This window comes from Oryctolagus cuniculus, chromosome 5 (genome assembly GCF_051225735.1).
Source record: "Oryctolagus cuniculus isolate XC-2025 breed Fujian yellow rabbit chromosome 5, ASM5122573v1, whole genome shotgun sequence".
Taxonomy (NCBI): Eukaryota; Metazoa; Chordata; class Mammalia; order Lagomorpha; family Leporidae; genus Oryctolagus; species Oryctolagus cuniculus.
Genome location: NC_142871.1, coordinates 112,546,304 through 112,572,886, shown reverse-complemented (window position 1 = coordinate 112,572,886; position 26,583 = coordinate 112,546,304). Strand labels below are relative to the sequence as shown.

Below are 26,583 nucleotides of genomic sequence, written 5' to 3'. Positions count from 1 at the left end.
TGAGTGTATTACACACTCATACACACACACATTCACAAAGGCCACCAATGTGCTTCAGCCTAAAATATCACTGCACTTGCTCGGTGGCAATGTTATACATACACAATAGAGTCTTGGCACAAAGGAATTCCGATTGTGCTGCTGACAACATTCTACGTGGACTGCAATATTCCAATTATAAAATATACACGAGTGATAAACATAAAAAGATGTAAAACCATTTGAATTTAACCAGGAGACAGGCAACAATTCACTACTAATATAATGAAAGCTCTGTGAGCTACCCTGGGGTGCATTTTAGAAGCCACAATAAGAGGCCAATCTGTACACACATAAAAAATAGGTTTCCAGAGAGAAAGACTCATAAGATGGAGAGATGCGACACCTATTTTGTCTAATACAATATAACTACGTGGTCAAAGTAAACATCACACTAAAATATCAGTATTCATCAGGCTGGCATAGAATCTCCTAAACATAAAGGATAGGCAGAAAAACATTTCAAAATATACTTCTTTCTATTGAAGTATACGACAAACGCAGGCGCTGGTGTCTTTTCGCCCATCGCCCTTTAAAATAATTTTTACCAGACATCAGGCTGGGTATGCCTCATCAGAAACCCTAAACTTTTTCAAATAAGGAAGAACATTTTAAGGCAAATGGTTTGGAGAAGCTCTTTGCGGTGAAAGAGTCCTTGTATTTAATAGTCTTTTTTCTGGAGTCAACCAAATACACTATGTCGAGCTGGAGTAGCAATGCCTTCGGGATTCCCTTGGGGAATTGATGGCATCCACCCTCCCAGGAAGAATTACGATTATGCGTAGTGCCTCTACAAGGGGCAGAAAACGCAATGAACTTCTTGGAAACCAAACCCCTTCCAGCACCACCACCCCAACTCTACAGCCTATCCAAGGGCGTCTGGTCTGCAGACCCTCGCCCATGCCACCACCCTTGCTGCGTTAGGGGTTGCTGAATCTCATCCAAAAAGACCTGGGCCATTCCCAAGATTGGTCCAGACACCTGTTTACTTGCGCCCAAGCCATGGTGGCTCTGGCTAAGGAAAGGTAACGGCTGCCCCACCAAGCCACACAGCGCCAGCGCGGGGCAGAGGGGACTACGTACCTTTGTACCTCTCCAGGACATCTTCGTAGGCCTGGAGGTACTCCTGCTCTTCCACGTACAGGTAAGCAGCAGGGGAGAGGTAACCCGCCATGCCGAAGTTGATCTAAGCGATGACTGGCCAAGTCCCCTCTCCCCCTCGTAACCCTGGGACAGTACTATAGTCAGCAAGACGCAGCCTTTGGGAACTGGAAAAGAGGAAGCAGCAGCAAGCAGGGGAAAGAGCGCTGAAGCCTGAAACGCAGAGCCGGGCGCGAAGGGGCGGCCGGCGCCCTAGCCGGCGGAGGAAACGCCCAGGCCCCCTAGTGGGCCGCGGGTGCTGGGCGGCCCGGCTCCCCGAGAGCCAGAGTGACTCTCAGGTTTCAGCAGCAGCAAATCTCTGCGAGCCCGGGGGCGGCGACGGGCAACGCCACTGGCGCGCGGGGGAGCCGGGAGATTGGAGGTGGTGGCGGTGGCGGTGGCGGACTGCGAGCGCCGGGACCCTCTGAGCCGGTGCACTCCTGTCTCTGCCCGCGGCGCCAGCTCCGGGCCGGGCCCGACCTAGGCCTGGGTGACGGCTGCAGCGGCGGCGACGTTGCGGGAGCACGGGCGCACTGCCTCCGCCAAGGATGCTGCGCGCGGCGCATCTGCGGCATTTCCTGGCCGCCGCGCTGCAGACACTCGCCCGCGCCCCCGGAGAGAGGGAGGGAGGGAGGGCGGAGGACGGAAGGGAGGGGGCGAGCGCGCGGTCAGCGCCCCGGCAGGCTGGGCTCCGGCCCCGGCGCCGCCCGGCCCCTCCCTTCCAGGCAGCGCCGCAGCGCCCCGGGCCCCCTCCCCCCACCCCAGCCAGCCTGCCCACCCGGCTTCACGGTGCCGCCAAGCACGCCCACCGCCCGGACACTGGCTGCCAGGCCCCCGGATCCCCCAGGGCTAGGTTTCTATTTGGGACCCACAACAGGTGCCCGGGAAACAAAGCCTCAGATCACCGCCAGCAGCGAGCGCAAGCCCCCTGCTGAGGGGCTAGCGGCTCTCTCTACCCCCGGGGAATCGCTAACCAAGAGTGTTGGAAGCACTTTTTTTTTTTTTTAATGTATCTTGTGCCAGAGGAGGACTCGGGTCTCTGTGCCGCAGCACAGGCAGGCAGACACCGGGGTCTGTCACCAGGGGCATCCCGGGACGGGGCGGGGCGGCTTCTGCAGGTGGCCCCGCGCATCAGGGCCTGACAGCCGGGCCGCGCCTGCGCCTGCGCACCCCGCCGCCCCGCGGCTGCCGGAGGACCAGCCCGCGGTCCCTCCCTTCTGCCCCCCAGAGCCCGCCGGCGCATCTGCCGCTGGGCTCCGCCGCGGGCCCTGTCTGCTCAGCACAGATTACTTTGTCTCTTTTCTCCTCCTTTCTACTTAGTATTCATCCCGCATAGGACTCACAGCCACTAAATTGAGTAAAATGGGCACCGTCTCCTAGAATTTGATATATCACATAGTGAAGTGGGTGAGTTTAAGGGTCTGTGTAAATAGGTGTGCTGAAGAGGAATGACTGAACAGGAGCCCCTTCTCATTGGTACAATGCAGAAGACTAACTCACAAGGTTGCGATGATAAATGAAGTACAGAACAGTGCCGAGCAGACAGTAAGTGCTAGGAGTGTCAGCTACTGTTACTATTACTAGGTAAACCAGCTTATTGTTGATCATCTGACCTATGTCAGATTCACCTCTTACCCAAATTTTCTTTCCCATTTCCTCCTCTCACATATACTGACCTTTTTGCCCTTGATGATTTTTTTTTCTTTATTGGTGTCCACTAATTCTTGGATGAGATGAATTGCTCTTGAAAAATGATATATTCTCGGGAAAAAAATAATTTCACTCACATTAGGATCTGAATGCTTAACTCCTCAGCAATTATCCTAATATTACTACTCCAAACAAAGTAAAATCACATGTCTCCTTTCTATCCCAACCAATGGTTTAACCACCTGAGTTTGATTCCTTACCCACTAAGCCTTCAAGAGCACTGGAGGTTTTTTTGGTAACTTGAAATGCATTGATGAGCAAATTAGTTCACTAAGTAACAAACAGGTATCATATGGGACACTTTCTTGAAAGGGTTAGTGATTAGATTCCAGAGTTATTTCATTCTCAGACCACGTACATCTGTTTTTCCAAACCATCTTGCCTCCCTCACAGTGAGTGAGGCCACTGAGGGTATAGTCAAGAGTCCTCATCAGAGGTTGATGCCCAGTAGCACCCAGTTTTAGAAGACAGCCCATGCACACATCGTGATTTTAACTGTCCATTTAAGGAGCCACCAAATTAACAGAAGCAAACTTGAGGTTGTTTGTAAAAACAGCCTTTACCTCATGCATTCTCGGAATGATAATATTAGGTTGATATGCTAATAATAATAGCACATTCCACTGAGGAGCTTAGTCTCTGGAATCAAGACTGAATTCAGATCCCAACTCTCCTTCCTAGCCCTGTGAAGTTTACCTTTCACTCTGATCTGCAGATTTCTGACCTAAGAAAGGGAGAATATGGTAACACCTAATTCCTAGACTCCTGGGAGGCCTGAATGAGATAACAAATTGAGTGCTCAGCTGAGCACCTGTTGCCATGACTAAGCTATTGTTGATAGAGCATTCTCTCTGTACAAGGAGTGTGCATAATGTTTTGCCTTATCTTATATATCACAATAACTATGACCTTTTGAGAACGAAACCAGAGCTGAGAAAAGTTCAGTAAATTGTCCAAGCCAAACCCAACTAGTTGGTGACAGGAGAAATTAAAATCCAAGTTTACCTGAGTCCAGAATTGGACTCTGGTCCTTCAATTACAACTTCAAAAATTCTTATTTAGGATAACAGTACCACTGACAAACTGTGGACACATTTACAGGTACTCCAAGACTGAAAAACACAACTTACAATATTCTGTAGCTAAGAACAGAAGACCTATATTATCTGTATGCAAAAGGCATTTATATAGTGATTACTGGGGCCCATGCTGTGGTGTATTGGATCACACTGTTTCACTTCTGGTCCAGCTCCCTGCTAATGTACCTGGGAAAGCTGCAGAAAATGGCCCAAGTGCTTCAGCCTAGCCCAGTCCTGGCTGTTGTAGCCATTTGGGGAGTGACCCAACAGATGAAAAAATCTCAAGATCTCCCTTTCACTCTCTCTCTGTCTCTCTGCCTTTCAAATATATATTTGATATATATATATCAACTATTACAAAGTCCCTTTCCCTTACATTTTGTCATTTTATCCTCACATTGATCCTGAGAGATGGAGGTAAATATGTTAGAAGCTCAGATTTTAATGATGAAATTACAATTCACGGAGCAAAGACAGATAGTAGCCCCTCGCATTCTTTCTCAACTAGCTCAACCCCACCCTCTGCATTCTTAACTAACCAACAGGCCTGCAGAGAGGAAGGCTTGAAAAGCCCCCACAAACCAGGCCAGCCCTGCCTAACACCCTCCCCCTTACAACCTTCAGCTGCCTTGTCTATATAAGCGTCAGCTTGTAAGGGCGTTGGGCTATCTGCCATGTATTCACCCTGTGTGTACACCGGTAGTGAGCCACATCTCAGATTTATTCCCTGAATAAACGTGTTCTGGCTGTGAGTTTGTATCTTGCCTCTCTGTCTTGCTCTTCTTTCTTTACAGCAATAAATGTAAATGCACTTTGTAAAAGACAAACTGTCAGATGTAGGACAGCATCACCAGTCTGACTTTATGATAGTAAACCTGGATACGTCACTGCACTACTTAAAAATCTTTGAGTAGGGGCAGCTGTTGTGGCAGGTTAAGCCACCGCCAATGACGCTGACATCCAATATGGGAGCCAGTTCAGGTCCTAACTACTCCATTTCCAGTCTGGCTCCCAGCTAAAGCACCTAGGCAAGGCAGCAGAAAATGACTCAACTGCTTGGGCCTCTGTACCTACAGGAGGGAGAGGAGACCAAGATGAAATTCCTGGCTTCGGGCTGGCCCAGCACCGGCCATTGCTGTCATTTGGGGCATGAACCAGCAGATGGAAGATATCTGTCTGTCTGTCTGTCTCTCTGTTTCTCTAAGCCTGCCTTTCAAATAAATAAATAAATCTTAGGGAAAAAAAAGTCTTTGAGTGGTTCCCTACCACTTAACAGCATTAAGAGCCCAGCTGTCTCAGAACCGGACAAAACAGCTTTACAATTTTTGCCATTCCTTCCAGGCCCTGTGCTATACACACATTACTTGCAGTTCCCATTTAAACACTCTGCCTGCCTTTGTTCTTGTAGTTCCATCCCTCTAAAGTGACCTTTGCTTTCACCCCAATTCCATCAAGCTCAATTGGCACCTCCCCTGCCCCTCCTCTGCCTCTGAGTTAATTAGACTCCCCTCTGAGTACTTTCACTAGGAGGTGCTTCCAGGCATCACTGGGCTTTCAACACCACGTTGTTGTCTAACAACACGTCCCTTTACCATATTACACCGTAACTTTCTAAAGGCCAAACTATGTGCTGTTCTTTATTTTCTTACAGAGACTTAGTATTTGTTCAATATGGTTGCATTAAGGTATCGCACAGACCCTGAAGTCTTTTTGACACAGTAGGTATTTTCACAATTCTAATTTTATGAACTTAAAGGCAAATGAAAATGTGAACTTTTCAGCTTTTAATTACTAAGCAATCAATGCCACAGATATCCTCACACCATTTCTGAATTTCACCCCATCTCTTACAGGGGACAAATTTCAGATGCGGGAGGGACTTTCAAAGCTATTATGAAAATGTGTAATAAAATCATAAGTTGAAATTTTAGTGTATGTTTTCAAACTCCACAGTACCAAATTCCCTCATTCTTAAATGGGATGACCAGTGACCAATTTAATACATAATATATCTGAATCTCATAATTCAGCCACATTACAAATTAAACAGATTCTGTGGACTGGCCCCAGGACTACCCTCCATGTATGATTGTTTATGATTTGTGCAACAAACAGCTCCAATATACAACTTTGTTTTAAAATATAGTCGTATACTTCCATACCATCTGTTGCTACATGCTGTTTTATACTGTTTTGAAGAATGACTATAACTTTAAATTTGTTCACTTTGAGATCTCAAGTGAATTAACTGTCACCAACTTCACAGCTACCCCCATAAACACATGAGACATTTTACCATGAACCAGACATGGCCCTGCCTCAGTGAGTCCACGGTCTGCTAACATCATCAGTACCTGTGTGCATGCTGCAGCATTCCATTAGCATCCCAGTTCTTCCACTGCTTCCCCACCGACCTCTACACTGAAGGCTCATACCACCAACCTCACTTGACTTCCTGCCCAGTAGTCTGTCCCAATTTATATACCCTATCCTCTCTAAAACCCTTTCTTCACTACCAAAAGCAAAACACAGCCATCTCTACTACAATTTTCAAAACTCTCAGGCTTCCATAAAAAGGCACCTGAGGGCAAAAAGGGGGGTCAAGTGGAAGAGGGCAGGGATTTTGGTGCAGTGGGTTATATATGGGTACCAGTTCAACTGGACTTTCCCACATGGGAAACCTAGAGGAAGCTCCTGGCACCTGGCACAGCCATGGACATTGTGGCCATTTGGGGAATGAACCAGCAGATGGAAAATTTCTCTTTCTGTGTCTCCTCTCTCTCTCTCTCTCTCTCTAACTCTGCCTTTCAAATAAATAAATAAATCTTTAAAAAAAAAAAGAGGCACAGGTGCTGGGGCTGTGACATAGCAGGTAAAGCTACTGCAGGTGAAGCTGGCACCCCATATGGGAATGGGTTTGAATCCCAGCTGCTCTACTTCCTATCCAGGTTCCCTACCAATGCATCTGGAAAAGCAGCAGTGAACAGCCTAGTGCTTGGAACCCTGCAAACCACAAGGGAGACCTGGAAAAGGCTCCTGGCTCCTGGCTTCAGCCTGGCCCAGCCTTGGCCAAGCCCTGGCCATTGTAGCCATCTGGAGAGAAAACTAGCAGATGAAAGACACCTCTGTGTGTGTGTGTGTGTGTGTGTGTATGTCCTTTTCTCTCTAATTCTTTCAAATAAATAAATAAATAAATATTTAAAATATTTAAAAGAAAAAGAAGTCGCAGTATATTTGGGTCAGCATTGTGGCCCAACAGGTTAAGTTGGAGTCCTGGCCAGTCTGCTTCCAATCCAGCACCATGGGAGCGCCTGGAAGGGCAGCAGAAGACGGCCCAAGTGATTGGGCCCCTGTTACCCACGTATGAGACCCAGATTGAGTTCTGTTTTCCTGGCTTCAGCCTGGCTCCTGCATGTTGTGGTCACGTGGGGAGTGAACCAGCAGATGCAAGTGCTCTGTGTGTGTGTGGGGGGGGGGGGGTCCTTTCCCTATCACTCTGCCTTTCAAATAAACAAACCCTTTTTTGAAAAGAGGCACAGTATAGACATGTTGCTTTGGTGCCCTAGGCTTGCTACAAGGCCCCAACAACCTCTCTCCCACACCTTTCTTTCACCTGCTTTCCCTTTCTGCTGAGCCAAACATCTGGTATGGGCAGTGTCTTGCCCTCTTCCTGGAGCCTCAAACCTGCAGGAGGGAGCTCAGCTGGGCAGGGAGAGCAGGCCTCAGTGACTAAACACATTTTGGTACTGGAGGAGGGTGTTGAGAGCCTAGTCTGCCCTGGCTTTCAAAGGCCACTCTGCTCACTCCACTTGGCTCCCAAACAGTTTCCATCCTGCCTTCTCCTGCCCTTTCCGGCTCCACCCCTCTTCTTCAAAGGCCTGGTTGAGAGGAGCCAGCATCTCATAACAGCAGCCAGAAGAAGCTCAAGGCTGTTGCCCCAGAAACCCTGACTAGAGAATGGCTGGCTGGAGCTGTTTGTTTTTCCAGTAATCAGAAAATCCCACTGGGGGGAATCTAAGGGGGACTCTCCTGCCTCAGAAGCTGGAATCTGGGCTGGTCTCCTGCAGCTCTCTTAGAGAAAGAGAAAAGTCCCAACTTTGCATAGTAGCAGGAGGCAAACACAACTATGGGACACCCACCTCTTGAGTTAATACTGGTAGAGAGCATAGGTAAGGAGGCCTAGACCTCTGGCTACAGAAACCAACTCAAAAACCACCTGCTCTCTTGCCTCTGTAGGAAAATCCCAAAGATACACTCCATCCTGTCCTGTGACCATTTCCAAGAGGGAAAATACACACACACACACACACACACACACACAGTGAGGGACTGAGGGAACAACTATCCCCAAAAGCCACTCTGATATGCATAGAACAGACACACACACACACACACACACACACACGCCACACAGGTGCTGCAGGTTGGAGAGTTGCTTTCCAAAGAGTTCTCAGCTTTCAACTAGGTAAAACAAGCCATCGCTTCTGGTTTGTCTTCTACTGCCAATGCAAGGGAACACCAGGTAACGCAGAACAGAAATGCTGGCGCCTCACGTATATTAATTAATCAGGAATGCACACCACCTACACACTCAAAAGCAATAGTGATATAAAGCTGCTAAGGACACACGATGCTGACAGAGATTCTACATTTAAAAAAGAATGACATCCAAGTTGCTAGAATATATTCTGCAACCCTGGGTACCCCAAACCAGGAACTGCGTAGCTCAGTGCTCCTAGGCAAAAATGAAAATGAAGGCTGATCTCTTGCAACTTTCAGCAAATACACTAGGAATCACCAGAGTTAATACTTGCAAATTCATTCTCTCTCTCTCTCTGCCTCTCCCTCTCCTTCTCCCCAGCATGTAAATACTAAAGTTTAATGCAGATGACAGTAAATATCTCCTTGCATTTCAAATGTATCGATTCATCCAACCAGAAGGCAGAGCCAAACAGCTTAGTCACTAGCAGGCAGGGCAAATGGCTCTATCAGTAAAAGGAGGCACAAGTAAACACAGTCATCCTCCTCCCCCACCTCCAGCGCGCAAATCTGCCCAGTGCATCAGCTCCCAGCCATGGCCCCCAGGGAAGGGAAGGGTGAATTTCCGCAACTCTCCCCCCAACTCATCCCCTTCTCCTCTGATGCTCTTACCTGCTATCCGGAGCACTGCCCTCTCGGCGGGGTCCAGCACCGAGCCCCCTTGAATCTTCCTCTTGGATCTCTCATGTTTAGGCAAATTCCAGGGTAAGGTGTCTCCGGGAGCTGGAGACGCCGAGCCAGATTTCTGGCTGAAATCATCCTCGTCAGAAAAATCCGCAGAGGAAGACATAGAGCAGCGATAGGACGCGTTCCCGGAACTCTACAGAGGATGACACAGAAAAAAAAAAATGAACAGCAAAATACTCACACAGGCTCATCGATTGCAACGGCCCCCCTTGCCACCCCCATGATGGATCTGGCATCCTGCACCACCCTCAGAGCTGAGGGGACACCCAGAGACACAACCGCGAAACCCAGCGCTCACCATCTTTGCCCGGCTGAGGCTCGGACCGAAGAAACGATACCTAGGCAGATCCAATACATGAGGATTTGCACGGAAGCAGTGTGTGGCCTGCGGTCCGGCCACCAGCTCACAAATGACTGGCCCAACAATGAAGCCAGAATCAACAGCCTTCCTGTTCCAAATCTATAGTATTTGGCTCCCCCACCAGGACAGGAGAAACATTTTCCAAGACCAGACTGCTGGTTAATTCATTAATGCAACTAAACTCTAAGTTTCAAAAACAAAGCACAAACGCAGGATGTCGGTCCCAATTCCTTTCCGTTTCATGCCGCCTCACCGCCTCACCGCTGGAGATTTCTTTCTGGCCAGTTTTGAGCTGCAGGTCCTCCTGATTTAATTTTTGTCATGCGACTCAAGCTGGTTCCCAGAAAGGAGCAAGGAGGGAGGAAGGGCCGATTCTGAGAAGAGCCTTCTTTTAAGACAGGGACAACACAAAAGACTGTTTTCAGAAGCCTATGGCAGCGCCAATAAACAAACATCTGAACCCAGTTTGGAGTTCCTGAGATAATTTAAACTTCGAGCAAAGTCACAGCTGCCAATAATGTAGATGAGAATGAGGCAGTGCAGTGACAGGAAACAGAGCCCTGTCTCAGCTCCCGGTCATTACACAGTGAAATGAGAAACATGACGCTTTCACCAAAGCACTTTGCCTGAAGGTTAGTCCTGCCTTCACGGAGCAGGATCACATCTACACAGTCAGATCCTGCATCAGTGGGTTATGTCTTCCACAAAGGGAAAAGGCCCAAGATGTTACTCCTTCCTTTTTATTGGGTTGTGTTTGTAATAATTTAGAGAGCCACTGGCTTATTAACGAACCCAGGAAACCAGGATGCTGACTATCTGTGCAGCCAACAGGGTTCTGAATAAAATCAAGTATCAAAGGCCAGTCTTCACTTTTCCACTGGGAACTGGACTTCGCCGGGGCTCTCTCGGGGAAGAGCTGAAACTGGTATAACTTGAATTCTTGAAACGTGAAGTTGGAGCCACGGATTCCTAAGAAGCAAATTGCAGGCAGGAACCAGTGAGGCGTGCTCCAATTCGAGCAAAAACACTGCGCTGCTCACAAAAGCAGTGGCAAACACAACCTCGGCACACACAGGCTGTGGGAGCTCGGTCCCAAAGCAGTCACCTAAGGCATGTGAAATAAACTGTCATTGAATCAGGACTACTGATCTTCCCTCGGTGGATTCAGGCATTCAGCTACACATCATCCACACCATCATTTTAAAAGTTCACTTAAAAGATCCCACAAAAGGAGGCACATAGGATTTATCTTTAGCTCCATCCTTCTTCCCAGAAAGTGATCTTCCCTTTTATCAAACATGAGATTTCATCATCTTGGCTAATTTATCTACATTTTGTATATTTTCCTAGTGACAATAAGTCATTAGGCAAACTTAAGGCAAATAAGTAAACAAAATTGATTTTCTGTAGTGCAGCTGCATTCCCTAGAGAGTTGTGAGTGGCATTAAGTCAGTCACAGCATGCTATTATCAACCCAATTTATTTTTCATGCTTTTCTGAAAATTCATCTTGAGCTCTCTGAGGTCTCATCGTAGGTTGCATCTGTGAAAAGGGGTGACATTCTTAAAGACTTCTAAAAGGGTATTGGGTTTCTTCCGTTGCACTCTGTCTTCCCTAAAATGGCTTCCTAGCTGTCCTTACTTAAGGTCATCCTTTATCTGTGAGATTATATTTCTTGTTGTCTGCGCTATTTTCTTGAGTATAGTAATTTGACTGTTTACAGACAGACTTGGGAAATAACTGTTAAAGACCCACTGTTCTCCAAAACCCACTGGTTATTGATTTTTGTAGAGTAAATTTTTTTAATGGCTGGAGTCTCAGCTGATTGAACAACACAATGTGATTTATGCTATGACATAAACACTATTAATCACATGTAGCCAGATGGGAACGGTTACTACCCCTGTCCCCAAGGGTGTTGACTGGTGCTGCCTCTAATCTGGTAGAGTCACTGGTAAACAGATAAGAGAAAAAAGCAAGAAATCTACCATGCCTCTTTCAGTGATATTATATATATATATATACACACACACACACACATATGCACATACGCACACACACATGCATGCACGCACACTCTGAGGGAAATCACACATTTATATTCATATATGCTAAGGTCTCTCCCAGGCTGCATAATTCAAGCATTTTAACTATCAGAGTACTAGATATTTTTCCACAAAAAATTTCTATAAACATTCCTTTAAAATTAAACTATACAAAATGAGCCCAATTTGAACCCTGGTAATTGACAATGGACTTAAATGAAGCTGCTTAGAAGCAGATGGATCATATAAAACCATTATATTCTTTTATTGGTTTGAAATGACTTGTCACAGCATGTCACTGTCTTGGCTGGGGGTGAGAGTACAGTTCTCTTTTTGTTTGTTTTGGGTGCTCTGACCCAACATCCAGAACCTAATTTTTGATTAAGGGTTTAGAAAGGTAGGACAAAGGAAAAGGGCTCTTTCCAAAGCCCCAGGTTCCTATTTATTACTCTACTCTTTTTTTTTTTTAAAGATTTATTTATTTGAGAGCCAGAGTTACAGAGAGACAGAGAAAGAGATCTTCCAACCACTGGTTCACTGCTCAAATGGCCACAACGGCAGAGCTGGGCAGACCCAAAACTAGTATTCAGGAGCTTCTTCTAGGTCTCCCATGCAGGTGCAGGAGCCCAAGGACTTAGGCCATCTTCTACTGCTTTCCCAGGCACATTAGCAAGGAGCTAGCTCAGAAGTGAGCAGCTGGGATGCGGGCACTGCAGACAGAAGCTTAACCTAAGGCACAGCACCCACCCCATAAGTCTACTCTTGTTGCCTAAATTTGATTCCTCTTAAAATACAAGTATCTTTGTGCATCAATAGGGGATTGGTTAAATAAACTGCAATACCGCCATGGTTAGCTTCTGGAGAGGGATGTGTTCTGAGAAATGAGTCACCGGGCAGCTTCTTCATTGTGGGAATAGTGTATGTTTCCACAAACGCAGATGGTATAGCTTACTGCACATCTAGGCTGTACGGTATGTGTACATACAGGGATGACACAACCTACTCTTCCCAGAGCCATACTAAACAACATAGTACAAGATTAAACCAATCACAAGAGAAAACGATATGATAAAGAAGACATGGTTAACTAACACAAGATGTTAGGAGGCTGCTACCATCCTAACACACTATACTGTTCTACAGTAAACTTTTTAAAAAAATATATAAATAGGAGTACCCTATAAATTATAAAGTATAGTACAGCAAATACCCAAACCCAAAATATTATCATTTATTATGATGATCAAGTGTAATGTACTCTGCATAAAATTGGGTGTCACAGGTTTTTACAACTGGCAACACAGTACATTGGTCTACACCAACTTCACCACAAACAGGTGAGTGACACCTTATAACTCTTTTTCTTTAAAGATTCATTTATTTGTCTGAAAGGCAGAGTCACAGAGAAGCAGAGGCAGAAAAAGAAAGAGAGGTTTTCCATCCACTGGTTCACTCCCCAGATGGCTCCAACAGCTGGAGCTTCAGCGATCCAAAGCCAGGAGCCAGGAGCCAGGAGTCCCAGGTGGGTACATGGGCCTAAAGACATAGGCCATCTTCTACTGCTTTCCCAGGCCATAGCAGACAGCTGGAACAGAAGTGGAGCAGCCAGGACTCGAACTGGCTCCTATATGGGATGCTGGCACTGCAGGCAGTGGCTTTTACCTGTTATGCCACAATGCTGGCCCCAACACCTTATAACTTTTTCAGCTCCAATATATTCCTATGTGACCACTATCATACATGCTTGTGGTGTGTGACTGTATATCCACATCATGGGCTACTCTGTAGCAGTTAAACAAAAATGTTATTGATGTACATGTAGCAAAGAGGAAACAATTCACATGGGATAATCCTTTCCCAAAAATCTATGCATGTATGCATGTGTGTAAACAGATAGGTTGATAGATGACAGATACATAGACAGATAGACTCCAGTATTTCCAGTATGTAAACAGTGGTTATCTCTGGATGATGACTAAGAATGTGAATTGCTTAAACTATATTCCTTGTCATTTTTAATCCAAAATATGTACACAAAAGACTACCCAAAAAAAGATAATATGTCAAGGGTCGAAGAAAATATCAAAGACCCTGTGAAGAAGCAACCATTCAAGCCAGGGCTTTTAACTGTTGTGGGCTCATGGACACCTCCAGAAAGTTAATAAAATCAATGGAAACCTCTCTCTAGAGCAAAGCATCTAAACAACTACACACAAAACTTCACATCTAATTTATGGGACTCACTGACCCACTGACCCCAGTTAAAACTCCAATTCACACCACGATTTGTCATTCCCATTTAGCAAGCACATTGAGAAAAGGAGAAGTAGCAAAGAATAATGGGAAAAGCACACCAAAGAGCTGAAAGGGTAATTAGGGCAGTAAAGACAAAGTTGGCAGAAGTCACAATATTTTTAATATTTGACTTCTTTTTTTATAAAGGGGTATGAGCTATCTTTGGAATGATATGACAAAACAAAAAAAAAATCTGTATTTGTATCTTTCACAACTTAGTTTTTATAGTAGTTTTAACAAGTGAATTAGTTCACCAAAGCTTTCAACTGACTTTCCTAATAGCCAATTCATCCACATATCCACATGGTATAAAAACAACCCAAATCTCCTAAAGCCAGGATAATTACATAATGCAACATTTTTAGAAGGAGAACTGAACAATAACTTCTTTAATTAAAACCCCGGTGGGGGATCTGAGATAAGTACAATGGAACTGTTGAAGTTGGATGCTGCCCAGCATTAGCACCCCAATCTTAGACCAGTGCCAGGAAATTTTCTTGGCAACAGGCATTCTCTAAAGGCAATGGGAAAATAAATGCAGAGATAAAGATTTCTACAATAGCCAGAGTTTTAGAATCTCAGAAGCAGGAAAGTAAACTTTCACAAATCTGAAGACTTAACATTTGTGTACATTTCTTTATGTATAGTTCAAAAAAAGGTAAGGATAATAAAAAGCACATGAGGAAACCATTAGACAAATCCTGACTGTAGAGCACTCTGCAAAGTAGTTGTCCCAGATTCTTCAAAAAGGTCAATGTAACAGAAAGGTGAACACCACATGTTCTTATTTGAATGTGGAAGCCAAAAATGTTAGTCTCAAGGAAGAGAGCAGAATATTGGTCACCAGAGGCTGGGAAGGTGAGGACTAGAAGACAGAAAACAGGTGTTTTGTTTTGTTTTGTTTTGTTTTTAAAGATTTCTTTATGTATTTGAAAGGCAGAGAGAGAGGGAGAGAGAATCTTCCACTTGTTGGTTCACTTCCCAAATGCCAGTGTAACAGCGCGGGCTGGGCCAGACTGAAGCCAAGAGACAGAAACTCCATCCAGTTCTCACTTGGGTGGCAGGGACCCAAGTATTTGACTCATCATCCCATGCAAATCAGCAGGAAGTTGGGTTGGAAGCAAAGTAGCCAAGACTCAAACTGGCACTGCTATACAAAACAAAAAGTGGTGGCTTAACCTGCTGTACCCCAATACCCATCCCAAGAAAGAGGAAAATCAATGTATCCAGGGATATAGTTGGATAGGAGGAACAACTTCCAATGTTCTAGAGTACAATATGATAACTATGGTTGACAACAACTAATTGTGTATTTCAAAATAGCTAGTATATAGAATTTGTATGTTCCTAACACAAAGTAAGCATAAATGTTAGAGGCAATGCACATGCCAATTACCCTGACCTGTTACACATTGCATATGTATACTGTAGTCTTGGGTTGGCATTGGGCCCAGTGTGAGGCCATCCAAGTCCCACATTGGAGTGCCTAGGTTTGAGTCCTGACTTAGCTCCCAAGTCCAGTTTCTGGCTGATACAGCTCCCAGTAGGCAAGCACATGATGGCTTCAGCAGTCAGCTCCCTGCCATCCACCTAGAACTGAATTGAGTTCCTGGCTCCCACCTTCAGCCTAGCCCAGCCCTGGCAGTTGTGAGCATCTGGAGAGAGGGCAAGCACTCTCTCTCTGGTTCTCTCTGCCACTCAAGGAAAAAACAAAGTAATATCATACTGTACCCCAAAATATGTACATTATGTGTCAGTTTAAAAGTTTTTCTTTAATATATTTTTACAGATTTATCTGTTTATTTAAAAGGCAGAGTTAAAGAGAGACAGACAAAATGGGGCCAATGCTGTCACATAGTGGGTAAAGCCACCACCTGCAGTGCTGGCATGCCATATGGGCGCCAGTTCGAGTCCTGGCTGCTCCACTTCTGATCTAGCTCTCTGCTATGGCCCGGGAAAAGCACTGGAAGATGAGCCAAATCCTTAGGGCCCTGCACTCATATGGGAGACCTGGAAGAAGCTCCTGGCTCCTGGCTTTGGATTGGTGCAACTCCGGCCATTGCGGCCATCAGGGGAGTGAACCAGCGGATGGAAGACTTCTTTCTCTCTCTGCCTCTCTTCTCTCTGTGTAACTCTGACTTTCAAATAAATAAATAAATCTTTAAGAAAAATAAAAAGAGAGAGATCTTTCTTCCACTGGTTCACTCCCCAAATTGCCACAATGGCTGGGGGTTAAGCCAGGCAGAAGCCAGGAGCCTGGAACTCCATCCAAGTCTCTCACAAGGGTGACCCGTGTGGAGGCCAAAGCACTCGGGTTACTCGGACCCAAGCTGCTTTCCCAGTTGCATTACCAGGGAGCTGGATCAGCAGCAGAGCAGCTGGGACTTAAACAAGCACTCAGATGAGTTGCTGGTGTCACAGGCAGCGACTTAACCTGCCAGCCCCTATTTAATATTTTTTAAAGGTCAATGTCATGAAATATATACAAACAAAAGGGAGGGCCTACTTTAGATTTTAAAAGTTAAGCTATAACAACAAATTCATGAACCTTCACTAGATTCTGAATTCTTTTTTAAACTGAAGACACTTTTAGAACAATTTGGAAAATCTAAACATGGATGATGGATTGTCTATTAGATGATATTAGAAATTATACATTCTCTCAGGTATGATAATGATTATGACCGTATAGGAACATGTCCGTATTCTTAGGAGAAGGAGACTGAAAAACTCAGGGTGTCTACGCTTGTTTTCAATAAGTTTCAATAAGAACAGAGAGAACCTGTAAATGTGACAATAGGTTAACAAAACATATTCATTCATTGGACTATGTTTTCAAGTTTTCTGTAAATCTGAACATTCTGAGAATGATGAATTGAGGGGAAACACACAGCAAGGTCTTTTCCAACGTTTCTAATGTGATGTTTGATCTGGGGTTATTCTCACAAGATCAAGATTCTTAGGTTGCAAGGCATCAAGAGAGACCCAGAAGAAGCTCTTGGCCTGGCCTGGCCCAGCCCTGACCATTGAAGCCATTTAAGGAGTTTTAGCTATCTCTCTCTCTCTCCCTCTCTCTCTATCTCTGCATTTCAAATAAATAAAACAAACCTTTAAAAAAAATCACCTTTATGAGGCCGGTGCTGTGGTGCAGCGGGTAAAGCCGCTGCCTGCAGTGCTGGCAATCCATATGGGTGCCAGTTTGAGTCCCAGCTGCTCCACTTCTGATCCAGCTCTCTGCTATGGCCTGGGAAAGCACTGGAAGATGAGCCAAGTCCTTGGGCCCCTGCACCCGTGTGGGAGACCCAGAGGAAGCTCCTGGCTTCAAATTGGCAGAGCTCCGGCCATTGTGGCCAATTGGGGAGTGAAGTAGCAGATGGAAGACCTCTCTCTCTCTCTCTCTCTCTCTCTCTCTCTCTCTGCCTCTTCTTCTCTCTCTGTGTAACTCTGACTTTCAAATAAATAAATCAATCTTTAAAAAAAAAAAACACCTTTATTAGGGAAGTACCAAAACTAACTTCTAATCTATTACATAAAAATACATGATATGGTCCAAGATTGTCATTACATAACAGTTTCTGTGTAAGTCAAAAAGCAAAGGTGGTAGCAGGCATATGAGCCTAGCATTAGGACACTCAAATCCCAGGTGGGATTACCTGGGTTCCAGTCCCAGCTTCAGCTCCTGATGCCAGCTTCCTACTACTGAAACTCCAGGGGGCAGCAGAGAGGGCTCAAGTACTTGGGTCCCCGCCACCCACACGGGAGACCTAAGATTGCAGCCCAATTCTTCACCCATTCAACCACTGATGAACCCTTAGGTTGTTTCCCTATCTTTGCTATTGTAAAGAAGGCTGCAATAAATGCAGATATCTCCTGGACATATTAATTTCAGTTGCCAGTAAGAGCATGTGTGAATTCCAGACAATCTTGATTCCTTACTAAGACATTCTACAAGGCTTCCTTTATTTCAGTTTAACCAGTACATTCTAACCAGCTGCATCATTTGTTGAGTAGCTATAACCGGGGACAATACTAAGCATGTCCACTCACATCTTATTTAATGCTCACTGCAATCCAATAAGGGAACAGATGTTTAGGAAGATTAAAGAACTTGTCCACACTCATTCTGTCAGTACAGGAGGAGCCAGGATTTCCATTTGGAGCCTTTTGGCAGAGTCTGTACACTCAACCACATGGTACTAAGCATCCTAAAATGCAGTCCCAAGCACCAGAGGCGCATATAACAAGCTCACATCCTCAAACATCTTACCATGTATCTGGGGAGCTCAAAATGACTGGACTTGTTCTGAGTTAAGAACTGGGTCCAACACACAGCAATGACCAGGAGATAGGTGTCAGTTCACAATAAAGAAAAAGCACCCCAAAATATACAACTATTCACAGTGACAGATGTGTGTATAGTGAGCACCCTCCTACTCCAAAGGATTAATCCTTTCACTTACTCTTCAGTCTCTTCCAACAGTAAGATTCTTTGGCCCTAGGTGCTCCCACATAGGGAACCTACATATATCTCCCCAAATAGATTATAAATAACAGAAAAACTATGTTAAGTCTCAAAATATCAAATCGCTCTAAAATTATAAAATTCTTTCAAAAATTTCAGATACCTTTTTTGCAAGTCTACCTTAATCCAATCACATTAAAAGTACAGAAATGGAGATATCAAGAACTGTTTTGCATTTGTATATCTACATACAGTATTTCCAATCAGAACAAGGACATTTTAAATAATTTGCCTAAAATAAAAGCAAAATAGATCCCCAAAACATAAACACATGAGGAAGATAAATACTAAAAATACCCCTTTAACGAGATATTTAATCTTTTTTAAAAAAATTTAATTATTTGTTTGAAAGTCAGAGTTCAGAGACAGAAAGACAGAGAGATTGATCTCCCATCTGTTGGTTCACTCTTAAGATGGCCCCAATGGCAAGGCCTGGGCCAGACCAAAGCCAGGAGTCAGGAGCTTCACCCATGTCTCCCACATGGATAGCAGGGGCCCAAGTACATGGGCCATCGTCTGCTGCTTTTCTCAGGCCATTAGCAGAGAGTTGGTTCTTAAGTGGAGTAGCCAGGACATGAACAGGTGCCCATACGGGATGCCAGCGTTGCACATGGTGGCTTTACTCTCTACACCCCAACACCAGCCCCTTATCTTATATTTTAAATGGTTGGTTATTTATATCAGTCAACTGGAGACTTCTTCCTTGGAGAAGAAACCCAACTAGGAAAGCAGAGGTGACAAAACAGCCAGCTTGTAATGGCATACCATCATCTTATCTTTACATGCCAAGATTAAAACTATGCCTTCCATTGGAATAACGTAAGTATATCCATTAAAAAAATGTGATTTGTAGTAAAAAGTCCATTAGGAGGGAGATTCTGAGTCAAAGACACTAGAGTATCTAAGGTCCTTCAGAAGCCAGAATAGAGATGGAGGTGTTGCCATCTCCCTTCCTCATCCAAGGATATGCTCCCTAAACTGCTAACTACTAATACAGTCATCAGGTAGATATAATGTACATGGCCTATCCACTTTTCAAAGCAAATTCATAGCAAACATTCAAAAGGTATTCAAAATGTATTATACTGGGCTGAGTAGTGAGATCCCCTTTACAGAAAAGACATGTGCTTTCCAGTAGGTCAGTGTCCTCACCTGCCCCCACTTTATTCATTTATGACATCAGAACCTTATAGGCATATGAGTTTAAGATCCGTGGCACAAATCAATGGATAGGTAACTTGTTGCATTCAGAGAGCAAAGGAAAGACAGAGAGATCCGGTAAGGAGGGTAACAAATATAATGGCAAACCATAGACAGGGGATGAAATGTTTAAAAATAAGGAGAAGAAAATTGGAGAAGAGTGGACAAAACAAAATAAAAAAGAAGACTAACAAATTATTTCAATTAAATGGATGTAAAAAAAATCAATGACACCACGTTTCTACTGACGTCCAAGAGCTGACCTCATTCTGCTCTGTCCTCAAGAACGCTGGTTAACGTATCAAATGGCCAGGAAGTGGATAAGAACTTTATGATTCATACAGATGCTGGCTCATGATCTCTGGTGAATCTTGCTGGGTCCATCCACTCATCACTACAGCTGCTGATGCTGATGGTTTTGCTTCTGGCCCTGCCATTGTCAGCTTGCTCCCCCATGACTCTCAAACCATTTTTGTGTCATGAAGGAGGTTTTGATTTTAATACTTCAGAGCCTTGCTTGCTTCGTCAGCACATATACTAATACTTCACAGCCAAGGTTTGCTATTACTTCTGTCAAAAAGAAGATGTGGGCTATCATCACTCATCTGGGCCCCAAGGTATAAACACAGCACCTTTGCAGAGATCAAACCCTAACTACCATCTATGCTGTCCATACAGCATGTTAAAGATATATATTCCAAAGATTGAATCCTGGGAAAAAGCTGTATGTCCTTGGAAATACTGTTTGGCTTCTCTTGGCTTCAATTTTCTCATCTGAGAAACAGGAAATATAACAGTACTGAATCAATAGGGTTGTAGTAGCAGAATAAACCATATGTGAAAAGTGGTGAGAGCAATGCCCAACACATAGCAGAAGCATTGGGTAAACTTTAGTAGTTAGGCAACATTTCCTAGTCTCACTTGTTTGATCCAAGGGTAAAAGACTACTGCAGTTGAGGCAGTATGCCTGTCTCTCCAGGAAATTTGGAATAGCTGAGGTAAAGAGACTAAAAGTGATAGGAACTGGGTCATATTGCTAATAGCTCTCAAAATACAAAATCCATTGTTTCTTTACATGTATTTCTCAAGCTTGGTTATTGAAACTTCAAGTCTTTGGGATGCCTTGTACATTTCTCTCTCTCTCTCTCTCTCCCTCTCTCTCTCTCTCTCTCAAATTCATTATCTCCCTTATTGGAGACAATAACAAAGTTAGACCAATACGTTAGTATCAAAAAAGCAATCATAGATATCCTATTCTTCTCTGCTGACACATAAACAGGATTATGTTTCTATGCCTTCTTTAGGCTTCCATTCTCATTACCTGTCTTCATTAATGAGACTTCAGAAAATTGCTTTTGCAAATAGCTTTTACATGTTATTTCTCTCACTTCAAACAGCTACTATTTAAATTAAGTGGACAAACAACTTTTTCATTAAAACAAAAGTGTTTATTATTGCATGGAAACAAAATCTACAAAATTTTAAGTGCCTGGCACCACCCACTGACCCCTTCTGAGGACAGCAAGGCTGTTCCAAGTACTTTAAATGAAAACAACCCTATTATCTTATGCCACACCTGACTGGGGCCTAGGATCAGTACCTGGACCCAGAAGGTCTGCTGCCCAAGAGGTGGAAAACTCAACTTAGCTGGGATGTTTCCTATTGGATGGCTGCAAACCAATCTAACTGTTGCCTCCCCACCCCAGGGAAATAAATGGTAAGTGCATTCCAACTGCCTATAACTAACATTTGGATTTTCCCCTAAGATCTGCCAGTCTTAGAACGCCTAAGATCCTTCTGGAACAATGATGTGGCTCACAGCCCCGACATCTGCACTAAAGGCTGCCTCAGGTTTCATTCTGTCTTTGCAATAGATCTCTGTCTTTGCAAGGTAATCTGGGCCTTTCCCTTCCTGGCTTTACCCCTAGGGGAAGCTACATGGCAGGGCAGGAGGCAGAATCAGCCTGCAAGAACACTCGCCTTTTATTTTCCACAAGTAAAAAGCTATTGAGACTAGGGTTGTAGTCAAGAGCAGAGGTCTCTGGAGAAAAGATATTCTTCAGCCTAAAACATAGGCCCCCTTTAGCCAGAGGAAGCATTTGTGTGGGTCCTGGAACACAGGTTTCTAAAATCCCAGGAAAAGACCTAGAAAGAGAGAGCTGCCAGGGGTGTCTAGCGGGACTGACTATGGGGTAAACCGTTCTCAAGATCCTTGTGTCCTGAAAAGCACTCAGAAGCAGCCTGTGAGGCACTTTGGGGAAGTACCATGGGAAGGCACCAACATTCCCTCCCCATTCCCTGACACCTGGGCATCACATAGGAACTCAGGACTTTACCACAACCCTGAAGTGAAGGAATAGCGAGCACCAGGTCATAATGGAGATCAGTAAATCAGAACCCGGGTTGAGTTGAAAGTGATATATCTTCTTTTTCTTTAAGATTTATTTTTTTATTGATTTGAAAAGCAGAGTTACAGAGAGATAGATATAAAAGTCTTCCATCCGCCAGCGCCACGGCTCACTAGGCTAATCCTCCGCCTTGCGGCGCCGGCACACCGGGCTCCAGTCCCAGTCGGGGCGCCGGATTCTGTCCCGGTTGCCCCTCTTCCAGGCCAGCTCTCTGCTGTGGCCAGGGAGCGCAGTGGAGGATGGCCCAAGTACCTGGGCCCTGCACCCCATGGGAGACCAGGATATTACCTGGCTCCTGCCATTGGATCAGCGCGGTGCGCCAGCCGCAGCGTGCCGGCCGTGGCGGCCATTGGAGGGTGAACCAATGGCAAAAGGAAGACCTTTCTCTCTGTCTCTCTCTCTCACTGTCCACTCTGCCTGTCAAAAAATTAAAAAAATAAATAAATAAAATATTAAAAAAAAAAAAGTCTTCCATCCACTGGTTCACTCCTCAAGTGGCCGCATCAGCCGGAGCTGGACCAAGATGTAGCCTGGAGCCAGGAGCTTCTTCTAGGTGTCCCATGTGGGTGCGGGGGCCCAAGGACTTGGGCCACCTTCTACTGCTTTCTGAGCCCACACTAGAGAGCTGGATCATAAATGGAGCAGCCAGGGCCCCAACTGGCACCCATATGGGATGCCGGCATCGCAGGCGGCGGCTTTACCTGCTCTGTCACAGCACCAGCCCCCGAAGTGACAGATCTTACACAGAGCAGACTGAGATTCAACCTCACTGTGTGGACAGGGACTGCTTCTCACCTCCACTAGATCCCCTTCCATAGGAGTGGGCCCTGATCAACATCTGCTGAATGAGTTCACGGCCTGGCTGTTTGGCTTCAGCAATTGGGTCCCATGTGAGTGCCTAAAGGCTAGACTTGATCTTACAGGAGCTGGATCAGTACTGCGATCTGCCCTTAGAGACGAGTGACCCTGACAGATGTGCAGAATGGACTGGAGGGGGATTAAACTCAGTCAGATAAGATTAGTGGGCAGTGATTGTAACAGTCCAGCAATGATGAAAGCCTAAACTAAATCACCGAGATTAGAGACGGAAAGGAGAAGATGGATTTGAGAAACTTTCAGAGAACAGAAAAAGCAAAGGTTTAGAGGTAGGCTGCTCTGTGGCTGGGAAGGTAAGAAGTTAAAGGTGGAAGTCAGGCAGCAGCGCAATAGTGATGAGCCAGAGAAGACGGGAGGAGAATGAGTGGATCGCAAGCGAGTCACACAGGAGGGCTAGAGATGTTGAGGCTCTCTCGGTGGTGCCTGATGACACCACTGGCTTAAGGCCCAAGGATGGTTAGACATCAGCCTTCAAGAGCACTGCGGTTCCCTCCAATGACAGCCCTGGCCCACCACGCCACAGGCAGCGACCTGCTCCTTAGAGAAGCTGCAGCTGGTCAGCATCTGCAAGGGGCTGCTGAGGTCGCAGCACCCTGGGAACACAGTATTTGTGAGCCACACCAACCTTACTTGTCTTTTCCTCAGACATGCAGAAAGCAACAGTGCCTACACCACCTTGTCCACTGTCTGCTTGCCCACAGGATTCATACTGGACAGCCTAACATCTTTGTCATTCTCTCCTATGTCTGGCAGCATACAAACCATGTGAAGAGTCTACTTAAAAACACAAAAATAATGAGGCCCATCTTTCTCCTGACTTGCAATGGTCCATAAGCCATAGGTAAACGGCTCCCACTGTGCTTGTAAAGCAAATTCACTCCTTCTTTCCCAGGGCACCCCGCAGGGCTCTCTCCTCCGTCAGAGTCCTGTGCTCTGGCTTTGTTGCCCACGCTCCTCTCCCCCTTGATCTTAATGCTCCCGTATGATTTGTGTGCATTCCAGTCCCCTGGCCTGCCTCCCCTTCCCCGCTGACCTCCCGACCCTGAGAGATTGCTTCAGTGTTTTTCTTTCTCCTCCCTTTCTCAACAGGGACTTTCTTAGCTAGTCTAACAGCTTCCTCCCAAGACAACATAAAGCACAGAAGAACTTTATTAAATGTGTATCTGTGTCCAGAAAATATCAATGAATTCCATTAGAAGGCACACATACAACGAGGCTGGCATTATGGTGCCATGGGTGGAGCCGCCAACTGTCATGTCAGCATCCCATATCGGAGCGCTGGTCTACAACCTGGCTGCTCTGCTTCTAATCCAGCTTCCTGCTAATGTACCAGGGAAGACAGTGGAAGATGGACCCCCGCCATCTATGTGGGAGACCTGAATGGATTTCCGGCTCCTGGCTCTGAGCCTGGCTGTTGCGGCCATTTGGGGAGTGAATCAGTGAATGGAAGATCTCTCTCTACCTCTCTAAGTCTCTACCTTTCTATCATTCTTTCAAATAAATAAATCTTAAAAAAAAAAGAAAGGAAAGCATACATACCACCGAATATATAAATAGTTGCTCCCTTAGGCACCCTGTCTTTCTCCATAGTGCAGGAACCAGCTACAGAGTTAGCAGGTACCTTGAAAATCTGTTTAAGGAAATAATCAGCTTTTGGTGTGATGGTTACTTTGACGCTTCAATTTGCCTAGGTCATGATACTCAGTTCTTGGTAAAACACCAATGGAAATGTTGCTGTGAAGGCATTGTTCAGACGTGATTAACACTGACAGTGGCTGACTTCGGGTAAAGCAGGTTACTTCCACGGTGTGGATGAGCCTCATCCAACATGGAATATCTTACAAACAGAGACAAGACTGCAACATGGAAACTCTGCCTGAATTCCCAGCCTGCTGGTCTGCCCTACAGAATTCTGATCTGTCAGCCTCAGTCATAGGAGTTAATGCCTTAACATAAATAAACAAATAAATAAATATGCGTGTGTATGTGTGGTATAACCAATATATTCTATCGGTCTTTCTCTGGAGAATCCTAAGTAATACAATTGGCTACCATATTACTCTACAAGTTGATGATTCACCTTGACTACATTTCAGGGAAGTAGAAACATCTGCTATAATTCACATTTTACAATTTTACAGAAAGAAAGTGTGTGCAGGACTTTTACCAGGCTGAGCTGGTAAGCCACAGTGCTGCTTCCAGCTCCATATTTAACTACCCAAACTACCACAAGAAAACTACCTAAACTCTCTAACTTGTTCATCTTCTAAATATAACCATAGCTGTTTCGCTGAGTGTTGGACAGTATTAAAATGACATAATGTGTGAGAAACTTTTAATACGATGCTACCTAGCATGTAATACTACATTTTTGGAGCATTTCATTCTAAGATAAAGACACAGGCATGCAGGGTTTGATTCCCACCTCAGGCTGCTGACTCCAACTTCCCACCAATGCAGGCCTTGGGAAATAGTGGTGATGACTCAAGTAATTCTGTTCCTGAAATCCATGTGAAAAATCTGGCTCCTGCAGGTTTTAGGAAGCAAACCAGCAGAAGGGAATTCTCATGTCTCTGATTGTCTTTACTGCACTGCCTCTGCTTCTGTCACTCACCCTCTCCCAAAATTTTTTTAAAAATTAGGAAAAATTAAAACCAAGTATAAAGAAGTGATAATAGTAGTAATTATAGTAATATTACCAAAGTGTTTATCATTTTTAAGACTTAAAAAACACATTTTCAGGGCCAGCACTGTGCTGTAGTGGGTTAAGTGCCGGCATCCCATACGGGTGCCGGGTTCAAGTCCCAATCCAGCTCCCTGCTAATGTGCCTGGGAAAGCAGCAGAAGATAGCTCAAGTGCTTGGTCTGCTGTACCCACATGCAAACCCAGAAATATCTCTTGGCTCCTGGTTTCTGATTGGCCCGACTCCAGCCTTTGTGGCCATCTGGGGAGTAAACTAGCGAATGGAAGATCTCTTTCTCTGTCTCTCCCTCTCTCTCTCTCTCTGTAACTCTGTCTTTCCAATAAACTATTAAATTTTTAAACACACACACACGCACACACACATTTTCCACCTCCCTTTCTATCACCTGCACACTTTTGTCTAAAATTCCAATTATAAAGATTTATTCTTTTGGTTTAAAACTTTTTATTTCTAATCAAGCTTCCCATGAATGCAAAACACCAACTGGTATCAGTCACTCATATCTGAGTGTGAATAAGGCCATCAGACTACATCTAAAGAAACACTTGGATAGAAGGGAATGAAAACACTGAGGCTCCTATAGATTAAAACAAAGAAAGAAACAAAGAAACTTTGTCTATTACACAGCCCTTTCTACTGTCTCAGAGACAGAGATTCAAGGACTTAAATGAGTCTCTGTCCCAACAGACATGCAGACTGGCGCAGTTCAGATCACCACACAAGAGACACCCACCCTGGACCACAGGCTTTTAATTCAATCGTGGCAATCCACTGCTCTGCTTCCCTAGTTCAGAGTAAAAGCTCATCATTACCCAAAGACACAGAAGGTCTCATCTTCTCCCCTGCCTTCCAGATTCTCGAGGGAGCATATAATCTTGGATGTGGCCTGCTGGGAGTCAGAAGATCTGCAGGCAAACCTGGTGCCACAATGTCTGAAATGCTCCCACACAGTCACCCTTCAGTGCCCCTGGCCACAT

At 44.9% G+C, this 26,583-nt stretch overlaps 1 protein-coding gene and 1 long non-coding RNA gene across 46 annotated transcripts in view; one reads left to right on the top strand and one right to left on the bottom strand.

Moving 5' to 3' along the window:
* The window catches only part of DST (dystonin), a 483,923-nt gene that overhangs the window by 364,713 nt on the left and 92,627 nt on the right, over positions 1-26,583 (bottom strand). For 30 of the 45 annotated variants that reach the window (XR_007923259.3, XR_011388661.2, XR_016233970.1 and 27 more), the window contains exon 4: positions 9,120-9,327. Coding sequence is in view for 39 of the 45 variants with exons in the window: in XM_051855540.3 (XP_051711500.2) it covers positions 9,120-9,327 (208 nt within the window). In the remaining 6 variants the exon portion in view is untranslated. Of the gene's footprint in view, positions 1-1,122; positions 1,879-9,119; positions 9,328-9,492; positions 10,149-26,583 lie in introns of those variants that run through there. The other 15 variants (XM_051855559.3, XM_051855560.3, XM_051855561.3 and 12 more) reach the window with 6 other exon arrangements.
* Positions 1,048-24,425, top strand: LOC149126615 (uncharacterized). The gene is made up of 3 exons (XR_016233979.1): positions 1,048-1,183; positions 23,655-23,742; positions 23,991-24,425. It is a non-coding gene; the product is annotated as an uncharacterized LOC149126615 (long non-coding RNA).